A 15,890-nucleotide genomic window follows, 5' to 3' on the forward strand; every position below is an offset into this window, starting at 1 on the left:
GACGTACAGTTGGTGTCACTGCTATTTCACTGCTAAATGAGCATTTGTAGATGAAGGCACTTTATTTCAGATTTCCATAAATGTCTGCCTTTCCACCACAATTCCGAATTAATGCTACTGCTAATATTAACCTAGAAGCCTTAAATCCCAATGTCACTGTTTTATGGGAAACAACTACTCTCAGGAAGGGCATCTGGAGGGCTCTTACCTCCTGGTGTTAGTTCCAGATCTTCAAGAAGCTGTCCCAGGATCCTGTCGCCACAGCCATGCCGTCGTCAGTCACCCCCAGGCAGCTGACGCGGTTGTCATGTCCAGCCAAGACACCTGGGCACAGACCACAACACAGTCAGTCAGAAGCCCAGAGATGCCTCACCTGTACAGGACACCAAGACAGGGCTGGGTGGCTCCTCTATGATGGGGTGAGACCTTCCCTCATGGTGAGAAAGTGGAGAACTGGATGTTGAACTGAAGTGCACAGCCAGTCAAGTTAAGGGGGGCACAAATCAATCATGGCTGTTCTCTACGGACAGCCTACAGCCACAGGGTAATGTTCACGGAAAATACACGCACACTCAAAGCCTGATCTTAAGTCTGTTTAAAGGTAGGTTCATTAAAGGAATGACAAGAAAAATCCGTAATTCAACAGCACCCACACGTAACACTGAGGGCCACTTGAACTGACTTCTTAGCACTCAAAAAATGAAGCAAAAACCACCATCAAAAAAAAAAAAAAAAAAAAAAAAATCAGGGCGGTGCCTGTGGCTCAAGAAGTAGGGCGCCAGTCCCATATGCCCGAGGTGGCGGGTTCAAATCCAGCCCCGGCCAAAAACCACAAAAAAAAAAAAAAAAAAAAATCAAAACCAGGTGGCTCCTGTAGCTCAGTGAGTAGGGCACTGGCCCCATATACCAAGGGTGGTGGGTTCAAACCTGACCCCGGCCAAACTGCAACAAAAAAAATAGCCAGGCGTTGTGGCAGGCGCCTGTAGTCCCAGCTACTTGGGAGGCTGAGGCAAGAGAAGCGCCTAAGCCCAAGAGTTGGAGGTTGCTATGAGCTGTGATGCCACAGCACTCTACAGAGGGTGATAAAGTGAGAATCTATCTCTACAAAAAAAAAAAAAAATCAAAACCAGGTCATGCCAGTGGCTCATGCTGTAATCCCAGCACTCTGGAAGGCTGAGGCAGGAAGCTCCCTTGAGCTCAGGAATTCAAGACCAGCCTGAACAAGACTGAGGCCCTGTCTCTATTAAAAACAGTCAAAAGGGTGGTGCCTGTGGCTCAAAAGAGTAGGGCGCTGGCCCCATATGTCAGAGGTGGTGGGTTCAAACACAGCCCTGGCCAAAAACTGCAAAAAAAAAAAAAAAACACCACTAGCTGGGTGTTGTGGTGGGCACCTGTAGTCCCATCTACTCAGGAGGCTGAGGCAGGAGGATCATGGAGTCTCTTAGTCTGAGGTTGCTGTGAGCTAAGCTGAGGCCCTGGCACTCTAACCTGGGCAAGAGTGAGACAATCTCTCAAAAAAAAAAATTGAAAATCAAAACCACCCCAATCTCAATCTCAAAGCTATAATCTATACCAGGAGAACATTTGGGTGTGGGCTGTTTCTCTTTGTCTGTGACCACCACAGCCTAAAGAAGGCACAGCAGCTGAGAAGCCCCTGGGGCTGGCACCCAGCCACTCTTTAATAAGAGTCCTGGCATAGACAACGCCCAGAGCCATAACAATCCATTTCTTCCCAGAAGGATCTGGGAGCCACAGGAGCTGAGTACAGGCCCAAATGTTCTCCACAAACACATGGGCTGGGTTCCACAGCCCTCAATGGCACAGTGACTAAGGGATTTGGTCAGAAAAAGCTTCAATTTGGCCCACTTACGCCAGGGAGCAAAAGACAGGTGTTTAACTGAGAGGTAGGAGTAGCACCCACCCAGAAGCAAGAGGCCCCAAGACTGGAGGCACGCACCCTTTTTCCATCCCCCGAGCACTGAGATGAAAAGGGTTGGAAGATTCTAATGTCAACATTTTCCAAATTCTAATGCCCAAATGTCTACTTTTTGAAAAAATTATTTTTTGAGACATGGTCTCTCTTGCCCCCAGTGGAGTACTGTGGCACCATAGCTCACAGCAACCTCAAACTCTAGGCTCAACTGATCCTCTTGCCTCAGCTTCCCAAGTAGCTGGGACTATAGGAGCCTGCCACAATGCCTGGCTATTTTTTTTAAAGATGGGGTCTCACTTTTGCTCGGGCTGGTGTTCAACTTGTGAGCCCAAGCAATCCACCTGCCTCAGCCTCTAAGAGTGCTGAGATTACAGGCATGAGCCACTGCTCCCAGCCCAACCAACCAAATGTCCACTTTTAATAAGAAAGTTCTCATCTTTTCTACAGTGTTTATTTTCATATGCTTGACAATGACACACTTCCTTTTCTCTTTTTTTTTTTTTTTGGAGACAGTCTTACTATGTCGCCCTGGGTAGAGTGCCGTAGCGTCACAGCTCACAGCATCCTCAAACTCTTAGGTTTAAGCAATTCTCTTGCCTCAGCCTCCCAAGTAGCTGGGACTACAGGTGCCTGCCACAACGCCCGGCTATTTTTTGTTGCAGTTGTCATGATGGCCCGGGCCAGGTTCGAACCTGCCAGCCTTGGTGTATGTGGCTGGCACCGTAACCACTGTGCGACAGCCACACTTGCTTTTGATATGCCAAATTCAGACTACAAATGGAATGGCCCAGCCTTTCACACTTGGGTGTCAGAGGACTGAGCAGCTGGATCCTCTCCCGCCCACCGTGCCCCATTTTCCCCTCACAAGAACTGGTGGGAAGAGCTTTCAGTGCCCCATGGGGCTGGCTCACCTGGAGAGACAGAGTTTCGAGACCCAGGCTGCCACCCTTACCTCTGTGGGTCCACACCACAGCCTGACACAGACTAAGACACTGCCCTGCAGATGCTGTCTGACAACAGGAGACATGGAGCCCTGTGATGCCTACCTGCCCGGTCGGCTTTGAGTGCGTCCCACACGTTGCAGTTGAAATCGTCGTACCCAGCGAGGAGGAGGCGCCCACTCTTGGAGAAGGAGACAGAGGTGATCCCACAGATGATGTTGTCATGGGAGTAAGTCATGAGCTCCTGGTCTGCACGGAGGTCAAACAGCCTACAGGTCGCATCATCTGAGCCGGTGGCAAATGCATTGCCATTTGGAAAGAACTGGAAAGAGAAAGCAAATCCACACAGCACGTAAATGCTCAAATACAAACACAGGATATATGGGTGCCCAACAGTAGGGCTGCTGACACAGTAGGCAAAGATCAGTAAGAACAGAATGGTAGTGCTATGGGGACCCCAGGGAGCTCCTTAGGGGTGGAGACAGGAAGGGACTTACATCAAGGAAGCTCACATCACTGTGACCTGACAGTATGTCATCCCCAAAGAAGAGATTTTACACCAACAGAACAGCAAGAATGTGGCCATAACTGAAAAACACATGTGTCTCTATAGCTGCCAACTTTCAGGCTAATCTCATGCAGGAAGGAGAGAGGGGGCTGTAGTCAGCGCTGCATCAGAGCTACGCCCCAATAAACCAAACATACACCTCCTAATCTCTAGACCAGTGCTGAAAACAGAGCCTAGCTGTCGGGGTGCCAGAGAACAGGGAGCTTTCTCAGATTAGCTACGGCCTGACTTGGAGGAGATACTGGTGGCCTGTGTTATTTTATCTGTCTCCAGTTAGAGGTAAGCTCAAGTGCTGGTCATCTCTAGGGGTAGGAACAAGGCCTGGCTCACAATAGACCACTCCTGGATATCTGGGAGGTGAATGGTCAACACAGATCAGATAGCTTCTATGGTCACAGCAGATCCCAGTGGAGATTTCTACAGTGGTTTTCTATATACTCATCTCTAAAATGTATTTGTATAGAAGAGAAGAGAGAACACATCTAATTGAAAAACAGTTCAAAGTTTAGCAATCCAAAGCACAGCAGAGCCAGCGCAGCCCTATCCCCATGCCCTCACCCTGACTCACACAGATGGCATTGATGTCAGACTCGTGGCCAGTGAAAGTCTGTCGGCACATCCCTTCTCGAACATCCCAGAGCTTGGCTGAAGCATCACAAGCACCAGAGACAAACAGTCTGGTGTCAGGAGCGAGAGAAAGGCTCATGACATCTCCAGTGTGTCCAGTGAATGTGGTTGTCTGCTGGCCGGTCTCGATGTCCCACAGGGCACTGCAGCAGGAGCAAGAGACAATGGAGGTCACAGCCTCACATTCTCAGATGGCTGCTCACATGACAAACTGTCCTTCAGACAACCCAGACCACAGTAGACCTCTGTACTCTAAGTAAATTAAATTAATTCCTTTTTTCCCTTATTTTGGAGATAAGAGTCTCACTCTGTCACCCTGGATAGAGTGCCATAGTGTCACAGCTCACAGCAACTTCAAACCCTTGGGCTCAAGAAATCCTCTTGCCTCAGTTTTTTTTTTATTTTTAGTAGAGACGGCTCTCATTCTTGCTCAGACTGCTCTTGAACTCATGAGCTCAAGGGATTCTCCCATTTTGGCCTCCTAGAGTGATAGGATTACAAGTGTGAGCCAGTGAACTTGGCCAAAAGACAAACTTTGTGATATGGGCTAGGAACAGTGGCTCATAACCTATAACCCCAGCACACAGGGAGCCTATATTAAGGTAGGAACACTAGAGATTGCGTTCCACACTTTCAGGCCACAGAAGAGCTTGTGGAAGGGCAGCAAGGAGCTCCTGGAAGGCCCTGGCCAGTAGGGAGGATGCCATGCTATCTGCAGCTGCTCCCTCCACACCCCGTGGGGTGTCCATGCCAGCAGCCCACTTCCCCACCTCTCCAGGTGACTTAGAAAAGGCTTAAGACAACAAGGCCAGGCAAACAAATGGCTCAGAGCAATTTGAGGTCCTGATGAGAGTCACAAATGAGAGAGCAGGTTAAGTGTTTAATGGTTACACATAGTATTCCATTGTGTTTCTGCTTAATAGGGTGTCCAAAACACCCTGGCAGGAGCCAGGCTGTGTAAGGGAGGCTAAGAAGGTATGAATCCTGTGCTTTAGCCCACAGAAGACACTGCCACTGAAAACTGCCAGTTCATTTCACCCTCAGAGGAAAACCTGGCAGGGCCTGGCAATGCAAATCCAGTCGGATGATTCTGACATAGGTGTATGGGAGTTTACTCTCTAGGCCCAAGGGACTGCAGAGAGGGAGCAAGATACTTATGGGAGTCTGAAAATAGTGAGTAGTGAATAAAATGCTTTAAAAATCTCTTCTTTGTATTTTTTTTTCTTTTTGTAGAGACAGAATCTCACTTTATTGCCCTCGACAGAGTGCTGTAGCATCACAGCTCACAGCAACCTCCAACTCCTGGGCTTAGGTGATTCTCTTGCCTCAGCCTCCCAAGTAGCTGGGACTACAGGGGTCTGCCACAACACTGGGCTATTTTTTTGTTGCAGTTTGGCTGGAGCCGTGTTGGATCCTGTCACCCTTGGTATATGGGCCTGGTGCCCTACTCACTGAGCCACAAGTGCCGCCCTAAAAATATCTTCTAATAAAGTCTTCCCAAGATTGACAGTCAAGATTATAAATCTTTTGTAAACAGATGGATATTAAAAGACACCTTATAATATTATAGATCTGTACTGACGAGATGGCCAAAGGCCCACATTTCAGTGAAGCCCACCCGACCACGTGCCTGGTGTCTGTGCTTCAGCCTGGGCAGTCAGGCCAGCTCCAGGCACCAAATCATGCCTAAGACAACCAGGAAAACCCAGGTCAGCTGGAGCCTAAAATGACTTTCTTTTAAGGAACTATCTGGTCATTTGATTTATGTGCTTTGCCACCACAAATGAAAAAAATTCTGGAGTTTATTTAACTGGATTTCTACCTACCTGAAAGATAAAAACTTCAACAATTAAGAAGTCTGATACTGGGTGGCGCCTGTGGCTCAGTGAGTAGGGCGCCGGCCCCATATACCAAGGATGGTGGGTTCAAACCCGGCCCCGGCCAAACTGCGACAAAAAAATAGCCGGGTATTGTGGCAGGTACCTGTAGTCCCAGTTACTCAGGAGGCTGAGGCAAGAGAATCACTTAAACCCAGGAGTTGGAGAGAGTTGGAGGTTGCTGTGAGCTGTGATGCCATAGTACTCTCCCGAGGGTGATAAAGTGCTAAAAAATAAAAATAAATAAACAAAGAAGTCTGATACAAAGGCTGGGCTTGGTGGCTCATGCCTGTAATCCCAGAACTTGGGAGGCTGAGGCAAGTAGATTGTCTGAGCTCACAAGTTCAAGACCAGCCTGAGCTAGAGACCCTATCTCTAAAAAATAGAGATGAGGCAAGGTGATCACTTGAACCTAAGAGTTTGAGGTTGCTGTGAGCTAAGACGCCACTGGCAATCTACCAAGGGTGACCAAGTGAGACCCTGCCCCGCCAAAAAAAGAAATCTGATATAATTCACTTGAACTGTAACACCTGCTGCTTTTAAGCTGTGCTCATCATCTATGACATGGTACTATCAGAAAGGGACAACTAAAGCCCACCCAACTCCCCCCAAAGGCTATAAAATGTCACCTAGGCAGGTACAAACATACGGAGCAAAGAACAAAAGAGCAGGTGCTACATGCATAATTGTAGCTTAATTATCTGTATTTTCATATTTAGTTGGTCAAAATTCAACTTTGTACTTATACAAACAGCACCATGAATTCACACATTATTACTCTGTGTTTTGAATCTTAAGGCCATTTCAAATTAAAGACAGCCTAATTCACGTCAAGAATCTTACTTCCAATATGTCTAGACACAACCAGTGCGACAGAGCAGTCTCAGAGCACTCTGTCTGCCCTGGTTCAGATGCTCACCATGTGGTGTCTCCAGAGCTGGTGACGATCTGATTGTCATCAAGGAACCGGCAGCAGGACAAGTAACCTGCAAAGAGCAGACCCAGAAGGTGACCCGACGGACCAAGCCCAGCTCAGCAGTCTTGTAAACATAAACATTCAGTGGCAAAACAGAAGCACTATGTCTAGGCTAAGACAAACACCTTGTCAGGTACCTTCTGTTCTGTCCTGTGTCTGGGAAGAATAAATAAGCAGTAAGTCCACTGCACTGCTGGCAAGAATGAGAGCCTGGGTAGTCAAGAAGGACACCAGGACAGGAAAAGGCAGGTCAGGACAGCACTTCCCACAGAGCCCACACCCATGAGACACATGCCACTCATCTGCCTGTCTATCAGCAAATCGCACCCTGGGGGTGCCCTTCCTGCTCCCTCATTTGCCGGTTCGCTCAACTCCTTCAACAGGAGCTGCCGGATGATGACGGGGTTGGGGGGCAGCCAGCACTCCAAATGCTGGACACATCATCCTTCAACAGAAGGATCTTCTTGCTCATCGGAACCTTTATACCCCAGTGAAGAGTGAGAAGGAAAACCACTTCAAGAGCCCATTAGGAGAGTGAGGGAGGGCGAGGTAAGGCAAGGTTCTCATGAGACGACACACAGGAAGCCAAGTGTCAGGGTGGCTGGAGGACGAGACCAGTTACACTGCAGCAATACTGCAGATCTCCAGTGAGGGAGGTGCTGACAAGCACATAGGGGTGGGCTTTTTCAAAGATAGCAGCTGTGACATCTAGTCTGTATAGGACAGGTTCTGTGTCCCTGAGCACCCTACCTACTCCCACAGTGAGGGTGTGGGATACCAGACAGTAGGGTGTTAAGGAGGTAGACATAGTGGAAACACAGAGCTAACCAGCTGTGGAATGAGGAAGGTAAAAACAAACTTTTACAGTACCTACACCTTATGATTTCATGTTATTAACCTGTTTACTATTATTTTGCACTTCTGTAAACTGATCTCAGCTCTGAAATTTCCCATAAGAACCAAAAATAGGGTCAACAAACCGTGTCTGCCCAGGACTGGTGACAGATAGGCCTAACCTGTCACAGAGGCACTAGCAGTTCTCAAGAACTTGTGTAGACCAGATTCTTGCTGAAATGCTTTCCTTCTGACCACATCCAGAGTCATGTGACACTGAGTCAGTAAATCACACAAAGAAACCCACGGAGGGTTCTGATGCAGACAGTGCACAAAATAGGAATTCCAAGTATCTCCTTAACGAGCTTTACTAGACTGGCTCCCACAAGAAAAATACCAGCAATGACAGATTCCAAAATAATTAACTCTGTCCCTAGACAAAGGAAATACAGCCAAATTCTTCCCAGAGGCCACATGGGTGAACCAAAGCCCAGCGAAGAGGAGGAGAGTTCTGCACAACCCAGCTCTCTATTTTAACTCCCTCAGTCTGTCAGCTTGTGATGCCTGGAGGATGGAGCAAGGGGAAATCTAGAAAACAGCATATCACCAGACTTGGGGGGAAGAAGGTCACACAGGCATGTCCCTTCTCTGTTCAGTGCTGCACCAAGAGCGCAGAGCTGAGGACAGCCACAGGGCCACTCATCCTAAGAATACAACCATGGACTTGAGAAGCCACTTGCCTGCAAGTGTAGGGTTTTTACTTTGGAAATGCTTATAATAAATAGTGAAAAACCAGGAACTGTCTAATTGTCCAACAATAGGAAAAAATTGGTGCACATACAATGGAATCTTCTACAGTTCCTTAAAGATAACATTGTAGCTCTGGGTGCGACTATTGGCTAAAAACATAAAAGAAGATAACTCAAAGTTTATTTCTAAAATTTCTACAATGAATGTACATCTACGGTTTTAAATCTCCTGCCTGCACCCTGGGGAGTGCCCCATCTTGGAGGAGATCTCACCCAAGGGAGGAGCACAGGCCACTGTGGCAGCCAGCGAGTGATCACTGGGAAGAAGGCAGTTGAGGACTAGAGATGGGCACAGGTAGATCATGCAGTTTAAAGAGCCTCTGTGGTGTACCAGGCTTGGCTCCAAGGAACAAAAACTAAAACAAAAACATTCTAGCGCTTTTGGCTCAGCACCCATAGCTCAGTGGGTAGGGCACCGGCCACATACACCTAGGCTGGTGGGTTTGAGCCTGGCCCGCTCCTGCTAAAAACAATGACAACTGCAACCAAAAAATAGTCAGGTGTTGTGGCGGGCGCCTATAGTCCCAGCTACCTGGAAGACTGAGGCAAGAGAATCGTTGAAGCCCAAGAGTTTGAGATTGCTGTGAGTTGTGATGCCACAGCACTCTACTCAGGGTGACATAGTGAAACTGTCTCAAAAAACAAAAACAAAAACAGAAAAACATTCTAGAGCTTTTGTTGTAAGGAGGGAAAGAACTTCAAGCCTAGGACTGGAAGGAAAGGCTCCCAGTCCCTACGGAGGCATGCAAAGGTACTGAAGAACAGATGTCCTGTCCTTTAAGAAGTTCAGTGGGGGCCTTTCAATCCCAGCAAGAACTTGTGTAGACCAGACAAGTCTGCTAAAGAACTGTTTTTTGTTAAGAGGAAGGAGATTTATGATGTTGAACAAAGAAAAAGCTTATAAAATGTTTTGCAAGAGGTAGACCAGAGGAAAATACCACGTACAAGCAGACTTTCTAGAAACCTCTCAGCTCCATTAATGGCCACCCTGGTCCCATAGGTGCTAAAGCCACATGGCCTTAGCCGCTGAGAGCTCCTCACCTGTCTGGAAAAGCCACCTGGGGATCCACCAGAAGCTAAAGGACTGGTGAGAAGCAGGAGTGGGCTCCATTCTGGCCAGGGAAATTCTTTCCCTGCCAGGGCTAAATTGGCAGGATAGCAAGAAGGGTCAGAGGGTGACACCAGGAATGCACAGGGAGGCATCACAACCCTTCACAGGGCTCTCGAGGCCCTGCCCCTGCATGGCAGCCTGTGACTGTGAAGAGAACCAGTGGGAGCTGAAGTGCCAGGACTATAACAACAAAAAGCTCAACACACACATCGCATTTCACTAATTGCCCTATTGGGACTCTTGGAGTGGACTCTAAGGGGAGACAACATCTTCCTTCTATACCCAAGTTCTCTAGTGCCTATCAGAAGAAAATCCATTGTGGTTTCACATGTATATAAAATGCCCTACTTCTCACTATACAAAGAAACTTGGCCTAAAAAACTTAAGTTTGAGTCACTACAGTGGTCTCCAGCAGAAAGGAAAGGTTGCCACTGACAACCATGCAGTGCTGTACTGGGAAGGCCACAGAATGCTCATGTCTGTGGCCACCCTGACCAGAATGGTATCAGCAAAGGTAAATGTGTCTATACTTGTTTTCAGAGTTTTTAGAAAGGACAAGCCTCTAAGAACAGTATCAAGTCTTTCTTTGTTAACCCCGAGGGATTTGCTTTGGGAAATTAGTGTTTGAAGAATCAATTTCAAATTTTCACCAAAACAGAACTTGGAAAGTTCGTTCTATCTGTAATTTTAACAATAAACATTACATCCAATCACTATAAATTTATTGAATCAACTACTTCTAGACATCACTATTTGTAAAAACAGAATTTTAAAAGGCAGAACAAGAAGATAGAAAGCCCATCTGATGCTTTTCTCTAAAGGACTGCTGGAGTTTCCAGAGCCTGGCCAGCAGATGCTGGAGAAGTCAGATTCTGTGTGTCCCATGTGGACCCTGCACTATACGGGAAGAAACTGCAGTACATAGCCAGTGACCAAGCACTTCATTCCTGCAAGTGATTGCAAGTAATCCTGCCATTACACCATGCAATGACTACTAAGGGTTTGGTAAACATGCTGGGAATATCACTAAAAAGTGTCCTCTGTGCAAGTGAGTTTCTTAATAAGAGTTCTAAACCTCAGGGCTGGGCACTGTGGCTCACGCCTATAATCCTAGCACTCAGGGAGGCTGAGGCAGGTGGACTGCTTGAGCTCCCAGGTTTAAGACCAGCCTGAGCAACAGCAAGACCCCGTCTCTAAAAATAGCCGGGCGTTGTGGTGGGTGCCTGTAGTCCCAGCTACTTGGGAGACTCAGGCAAGAGAATCGCTTGAGCCCAAGAGTTTAAGGCTGCTGTGAGCAAGGGCTCTACTGAAGGCAAAAAATCAATACTATGTCTCAAAAAACAAAAAAACCCCTAAATTTCCAGGTCAGAGAAAAGATGGAATTAAGTGATGAACACCAAACAAATCAAGGGGTCCTGAAAAGGTATGAAGCAATGACAGGCAAATCCTCAAATCTGCCCCCTCACTGACTGGTCACATCTTTGTCCCTTAATACAGTGAGCTACTAGTTGAGGTATATCAAATTTTAACCTTTATTGATTTGATTTTGAAAAATACATAGTGTATCAAAAGTCACAAATTCTTTTTTTTTTTGAGACAGAGTCATTTTGTCACCCCTGGCAGAGTGCCATGGCATCACGGCACACAGCAACCTCCAACTCTTGGGCTTAAGGGATTCTCTTGCCACAACGCCCAGCCATTTTTTGTTGCAGTTGTCATTGTTGCTTAGCTGGGCCGGACTGGGTTTGAACCTGTCAGCCTCTGTGTATGTGGCTGGTGCCGTAACCACTGTGCTATGGGCGCTGAGCTAAAAGTCACAAATTCTTAAATAATATTCCTTCTAATGCCAGTTTTTCTTTTCTTTCAACACAGTCTGTTAACAAATCCAACAACCTTAATTTTTTTTTTTTTTTTGAGACAGAGTCTCACTTTGTCACCCACGGTAGAGTGCCGTGGTGTCACAACTCACAGCAACATCAAACTCTTGGGCTCAGAGAGTGTCAGCATTGGTGACATTGGGCTCAACATCAATCCTCTTGCCTCAGCCTCCCAAGAAGCTGGGACTACAGGTACCTACCACAACACCCAGCTGTTGAGACGGGGTCTTGCTCGTGCTCAGGCTGGTCTCGAACCCATGAGTTCAGGCAATCTATCCACCTCGGTCTTCTAGAGTGCTAGTATTACAGGCATGAGCCATGCATGGTGTCCGGCCTTAATTTTTATTTTTTGAGAAAGAGCCTCACTCCATTGCCCAGGTAGAGTGCCACAACGTCATGCCTCACAACATCCTCAAACCACAATTCTATATATACAAGAAAAACATCCTTCAAGAATAAAGGTAGGGGGGTTGGCACCAATAGCACAGTGGTTATGGCATCAGCCACATGCACCAAGGCTGATTGGTTCGAACCCATTCCACGCCAGCTAAACAATAATGACAACTCCAACAAAAATATAGCCAGGTGTTGTGGTGGACACCTGTAGTCCTCCCACTACTTGGGAGGCTGAGGCAAGAGAATCACTTGAAACCAAAGAGTTTGAGGTTGCTGTGAGCAATGACTCCACAGCACTCTGAGGGCGAGAAAGAAAAAGAAAGGCAAAACACAATTTGAGACATACGAAAACAGAAAGAATTCTGGGGCGAACCTATGCTTACTGCAGAAGTTCTTCACACCAACAGGAAGCAGAAGAGAATGCATGTTCAGCATGGACGGAGGCACTCGACAGAGCCAGCACAGAAGACGTGTAAAATTACTTAATCAAATTTCTAGACTTTAATTTCTTCAGAATGTGTAAAGGAAACAATACAACAATGCATCTGAGGTCTAGGAATAATACTGGGGGAAAAAAACAGAACAAGGGAGACCAGGCAAGGGGCCTCTGTGGCTGAGACTATTTGTTGTGAAAGGGAGCAACATTAACTGAGTGGACCCTGGAACGCAAGCACACACTGTAATCTCTGAACACAGCACTAAAAAAACTCACAAAATAGTGTACCTAAAAAGCCAACAGATAAACTAAAATAGATTTCTAAAATAATCAAGTAACCTGAAAGAAGACAGGAAGAGGAGACACAGAACAGAGACAAGAGTGCAGGCCCAGCAGCACAGCTGTGTGTGAAACCGAGATGAGTAGCAGGGTGCAAAGGAAGAGCACTAAGAGCAGGTGGAGACCGAGCGCACTATCTGCAAAGGCAGAGGAGAAGACAATCGCGCAGGAGGAGACTGAGTGTGAGAAGGTTGACTTAGCTACACAGAGCCCAGTGAGGCAGACCTTACAACCGTGGGTACAGGGGAAGAAGATGTGCCCACTGTCGGTGTACACACATCCAGGAGTTCAAAACACACAAAGCAAATGTTGACAGAACGAAAGGATAAAGTAAGTAAACCCAAATATATGTTAACAATCCTACCTCAGCAATTCAGAGAAAGACAGGAAACAATACACAAGGACATTTAACCAGAAACCAACAGCAAGTTACCTAAGAGAACTAAAGATATTTGAAAATTCAACAGCGCACTTCTGTATAACCCATAAATCACACAAGCAATCACTAGGGTTACTAAAATCTTTTCACGGGCTATGCCTGTGGCTCAACAGTGTAGGGCACTGGCCCTATATGTCGGAGGTGGTGGGGTTCAAACCCAGCCCTGGCCAAAAATTGCAAAAAAAATCTTTTCACATAAATGATAATTAAAATGTAATATGTATATCAAACTTGTGTGACGGAGCTAAAGCCATGTATTGAATAGAAATTTAAAACTTTTAAGTGCTTATAATTGAAAAAGAACATAGGTTTAAAACCAGTGGCCAAAGTTACTCTCACGGGAACTAGGGAATTAAGAAGAGAACAACTTCAAAGTAAGCAAAAGGCAGGAAGCAATGCAGACCAGAAATCAACAGAAATAGGCAGTATGTTTTTAAAAGGGCAAAGGATATACACGCTCATTAACCTACTTAACAGACTGCTGAAAGGATGTCAGAAGCAGCACTATTACAATGACTCCACTCATCACAGTATTTTTTTGTTGTAAGGGAAGTATGTGAGCAAGCGGGGTGTAGCCAAAATAATACTAAGGGTAGAACTTTTGAGAACAGAAAATGTTACCACTGAGGAAAAATACTCAGACAAGAACTCATCTTTCAGAAACATCGTGCCTTTTGTTATGAAATACAATCGTAAGTAACCTAAATCTTGGCAAAATCATATTCTACCTAACGTTTGAAGTTGCCACACTCAAAAGCATTAGATGGCCCCCAAGACTCCCTTCTGCCTCCTTGACAACCACAGTGCACATGAACAGGTATGTGTGTTTGATCAGGAACCCCTGCAGAAAGGGGGTGCTTGAGACAGAAGGTGGTAGAAAACAGATTGAATCGTGTCCCGTTAAGGTAAAAGTAGAGTTGCTGCCAGCTGTTCAGGGCATGTACAGAGTAGCTGGAGGCCGTGGAAATGGGAGGCTGCAGTAACTCCAATCCACAGGCTTCTTTTTTTTTTTTTGAGACAGAGTCTCACTTTGTTGCGCTTGGTAGAGTGCCGTGGCGTCATGGCTCATAGCAACCTCCAACTCTTGGGCTTAAGCGATTCTCTTGCCTCAGCCTCCTGAGTAGCTGGGACTACAGGTGCCTGCCACAATGCCTGGCTATTTTTTGTTGCAATTCTCATTGTTGTTTTAGCCGGCCGGGGCGGGGTTCAAACCCTACACCCTCAGTATATGGGGCCTGAGCCCTACCCACTTGACCCACAGGTGCTGCCCCCCAGTCCACAGGCTTCTTAAAGGTGGTCAACAGCCCATACCACCTAAAGGTAGCAACAACACATACCTGTATGTCCTGCCAGCTCACGACTCACACGTACATTCCCTTCACGAGTTTTCAGATTGTAAATGGAACAAATGTTATCCAAACCACCGCAGGCCACGTAGTTCCCAGAAGGGGCGTATGCGCAAGTCATGACCCAGGAGGAGCGCAGAGGGATGGCATGGACCTGAAGAACAAGAACAGACAGTACAGATACTTTTGAGTTCAGAAACATTTAACACTGACACTAGGACTTTTAGTCTTCGGTTTTTTCTTTTCTTTTTAGTTTTTTGAGACAAGGGTCTCACTATGTTGCCCTGGATAGACTGCTATGGTATCACAGCTCACAGCAACCTCAAACTCTTGGGCTTAAGCGATTCTCTTGCCTCAGTCTCCCAAGTTGCTGCGACTACAGGCACCAGCCACAACGCCCCACTACTTTTTTGTTCCAGTTCTCATTGTTGTTTAGTTGGCCCAGGCTGGGTTCGAATCTGCCAGCCCCGATGTATGTGGCCGGAGCCCTGCCTACTGAGCTACAGGTGCCCTCTAGGAGGCTGAGGCAGATGGCTCTCTTGAGCTCAAGAGAACAGCCTGACCAAGAGTGAGACCCTGTCTCTACCAAAACTAGAAAATTAGCCAGGCATGCTGGGTGCCTATAGTTTCAGATACTCCAGAGGCTGAGGCAGGAGGATCACCATGACCCAAGAGTCCGAAGTTGCTGTGAGCTATGATGATGCCACAGCACTCTCCCTAGGAGAACAGAGTGAGACTCTCTCAAAAACAAAAACAAAAAAACGAAACAGTGCTGCACAGGAGACACCACTCCAACCTAGTTTAGTCACAATTTACACTGAGGCGGGCACTAAGGAGCAGAAATTACTAACTCCATATTAAAAGAAAAACACTTCATTGGGCTGCCACATGGCTAAAAGTTCATTTTAAGTAACAGTCTTACAGATCACCATACTGGACACTATTGTAATTAATACTGCCACACGCCTCCCTATACTTTGTATTTGTTATAATTAGCACAATCTTTCATACACATCTCATATTTTTTAGTAAAATCGATCACAGCTCTGGCCCTACCTTATTTGTGGTGTAGCTATCCCAGATGATAAGTTTACCATCCTGTGAGGCACTGACAAGAAGCCTGGAAGGAAAAACAAAAGTGAATCTGTTAGTCCCTCCCAACCCAGAAACCCTACAACTGCAACAAAAGAAAACACTCTGGTGACTTCTCACATGTACTTCGATATTACATCTGCTTGAAATAAAGCACACTGATTTATAAGCAAAAATAGAAGAAAGGTCTAAATGTTACACCAGTACTGAAAGCAAGAATGGTAACACCATCGTGGATAATAATAGTTGAGAATGGGGCGGCGCCTGTGGCTCAGTGAGTAGGGCGCCG

General features: G+C 46.5%; 1 protein-coding gene across 7 annotated transcripts in view; it reads right to left on the reverse strand.

Annotated features, from left to right (window-relative positions):
* Positions 1 to 15,890, reverse strand: part of GNB1 (G protein subunit beta 1) — an 84,693-nt gene that overhangs the window by 1,819 nt on the left and 66,984 nt on the right. For all 7 annotated transcript variants that reach the window (XM_053575423.1, XM_053575424.1, XM_053575428.1 and 4 more), the window contains 6 exons: positions 15,566 to 15,629; positions 14,501 to 14,663; positions 6,866 to 6,932; positions 4,011 to 4,212; positions 2,980 to 3,196; positions 209 to 324 (listed from right to left, as the gene is read on the reverse strand). In XM_053575423.1, the coding sequence (XP_053431398.1) occupies positions 218 to 324; positions 2,980 to 3,196; positions 4,011 to 4,212; positions 6,866 to 6,932; positions 14,501 to 14,663; positions 15,566 to 15,629 (820 nt within the window). In that variant the 3' untranslated portion in view covers positions 209 to 217. The remainder of the gene's footprint in view (positions 1 to 208; positions 325 to 2,979; positions 3,197 to 4,010; positions 4,213 to 6,865; positions 6,933 to 14,500; positions 14,664 to 15,565; positions 15,630 to 15,890) is intronic.

Source organism: Nycticebus coucang, chromosome 22 (assembly GCF_027406575.1).
Source record: "Nycticebus coucang isolate mNycCou1 chromosome 22, mNycCou1.pri, whole genome shotgun sequence".
Taxonomy (NCBI): Eukaryota; Metazoa; Chordata; class Mammalia; order Primates; family Lorisidae; genus Nycticebus; species Nycticebus coucang.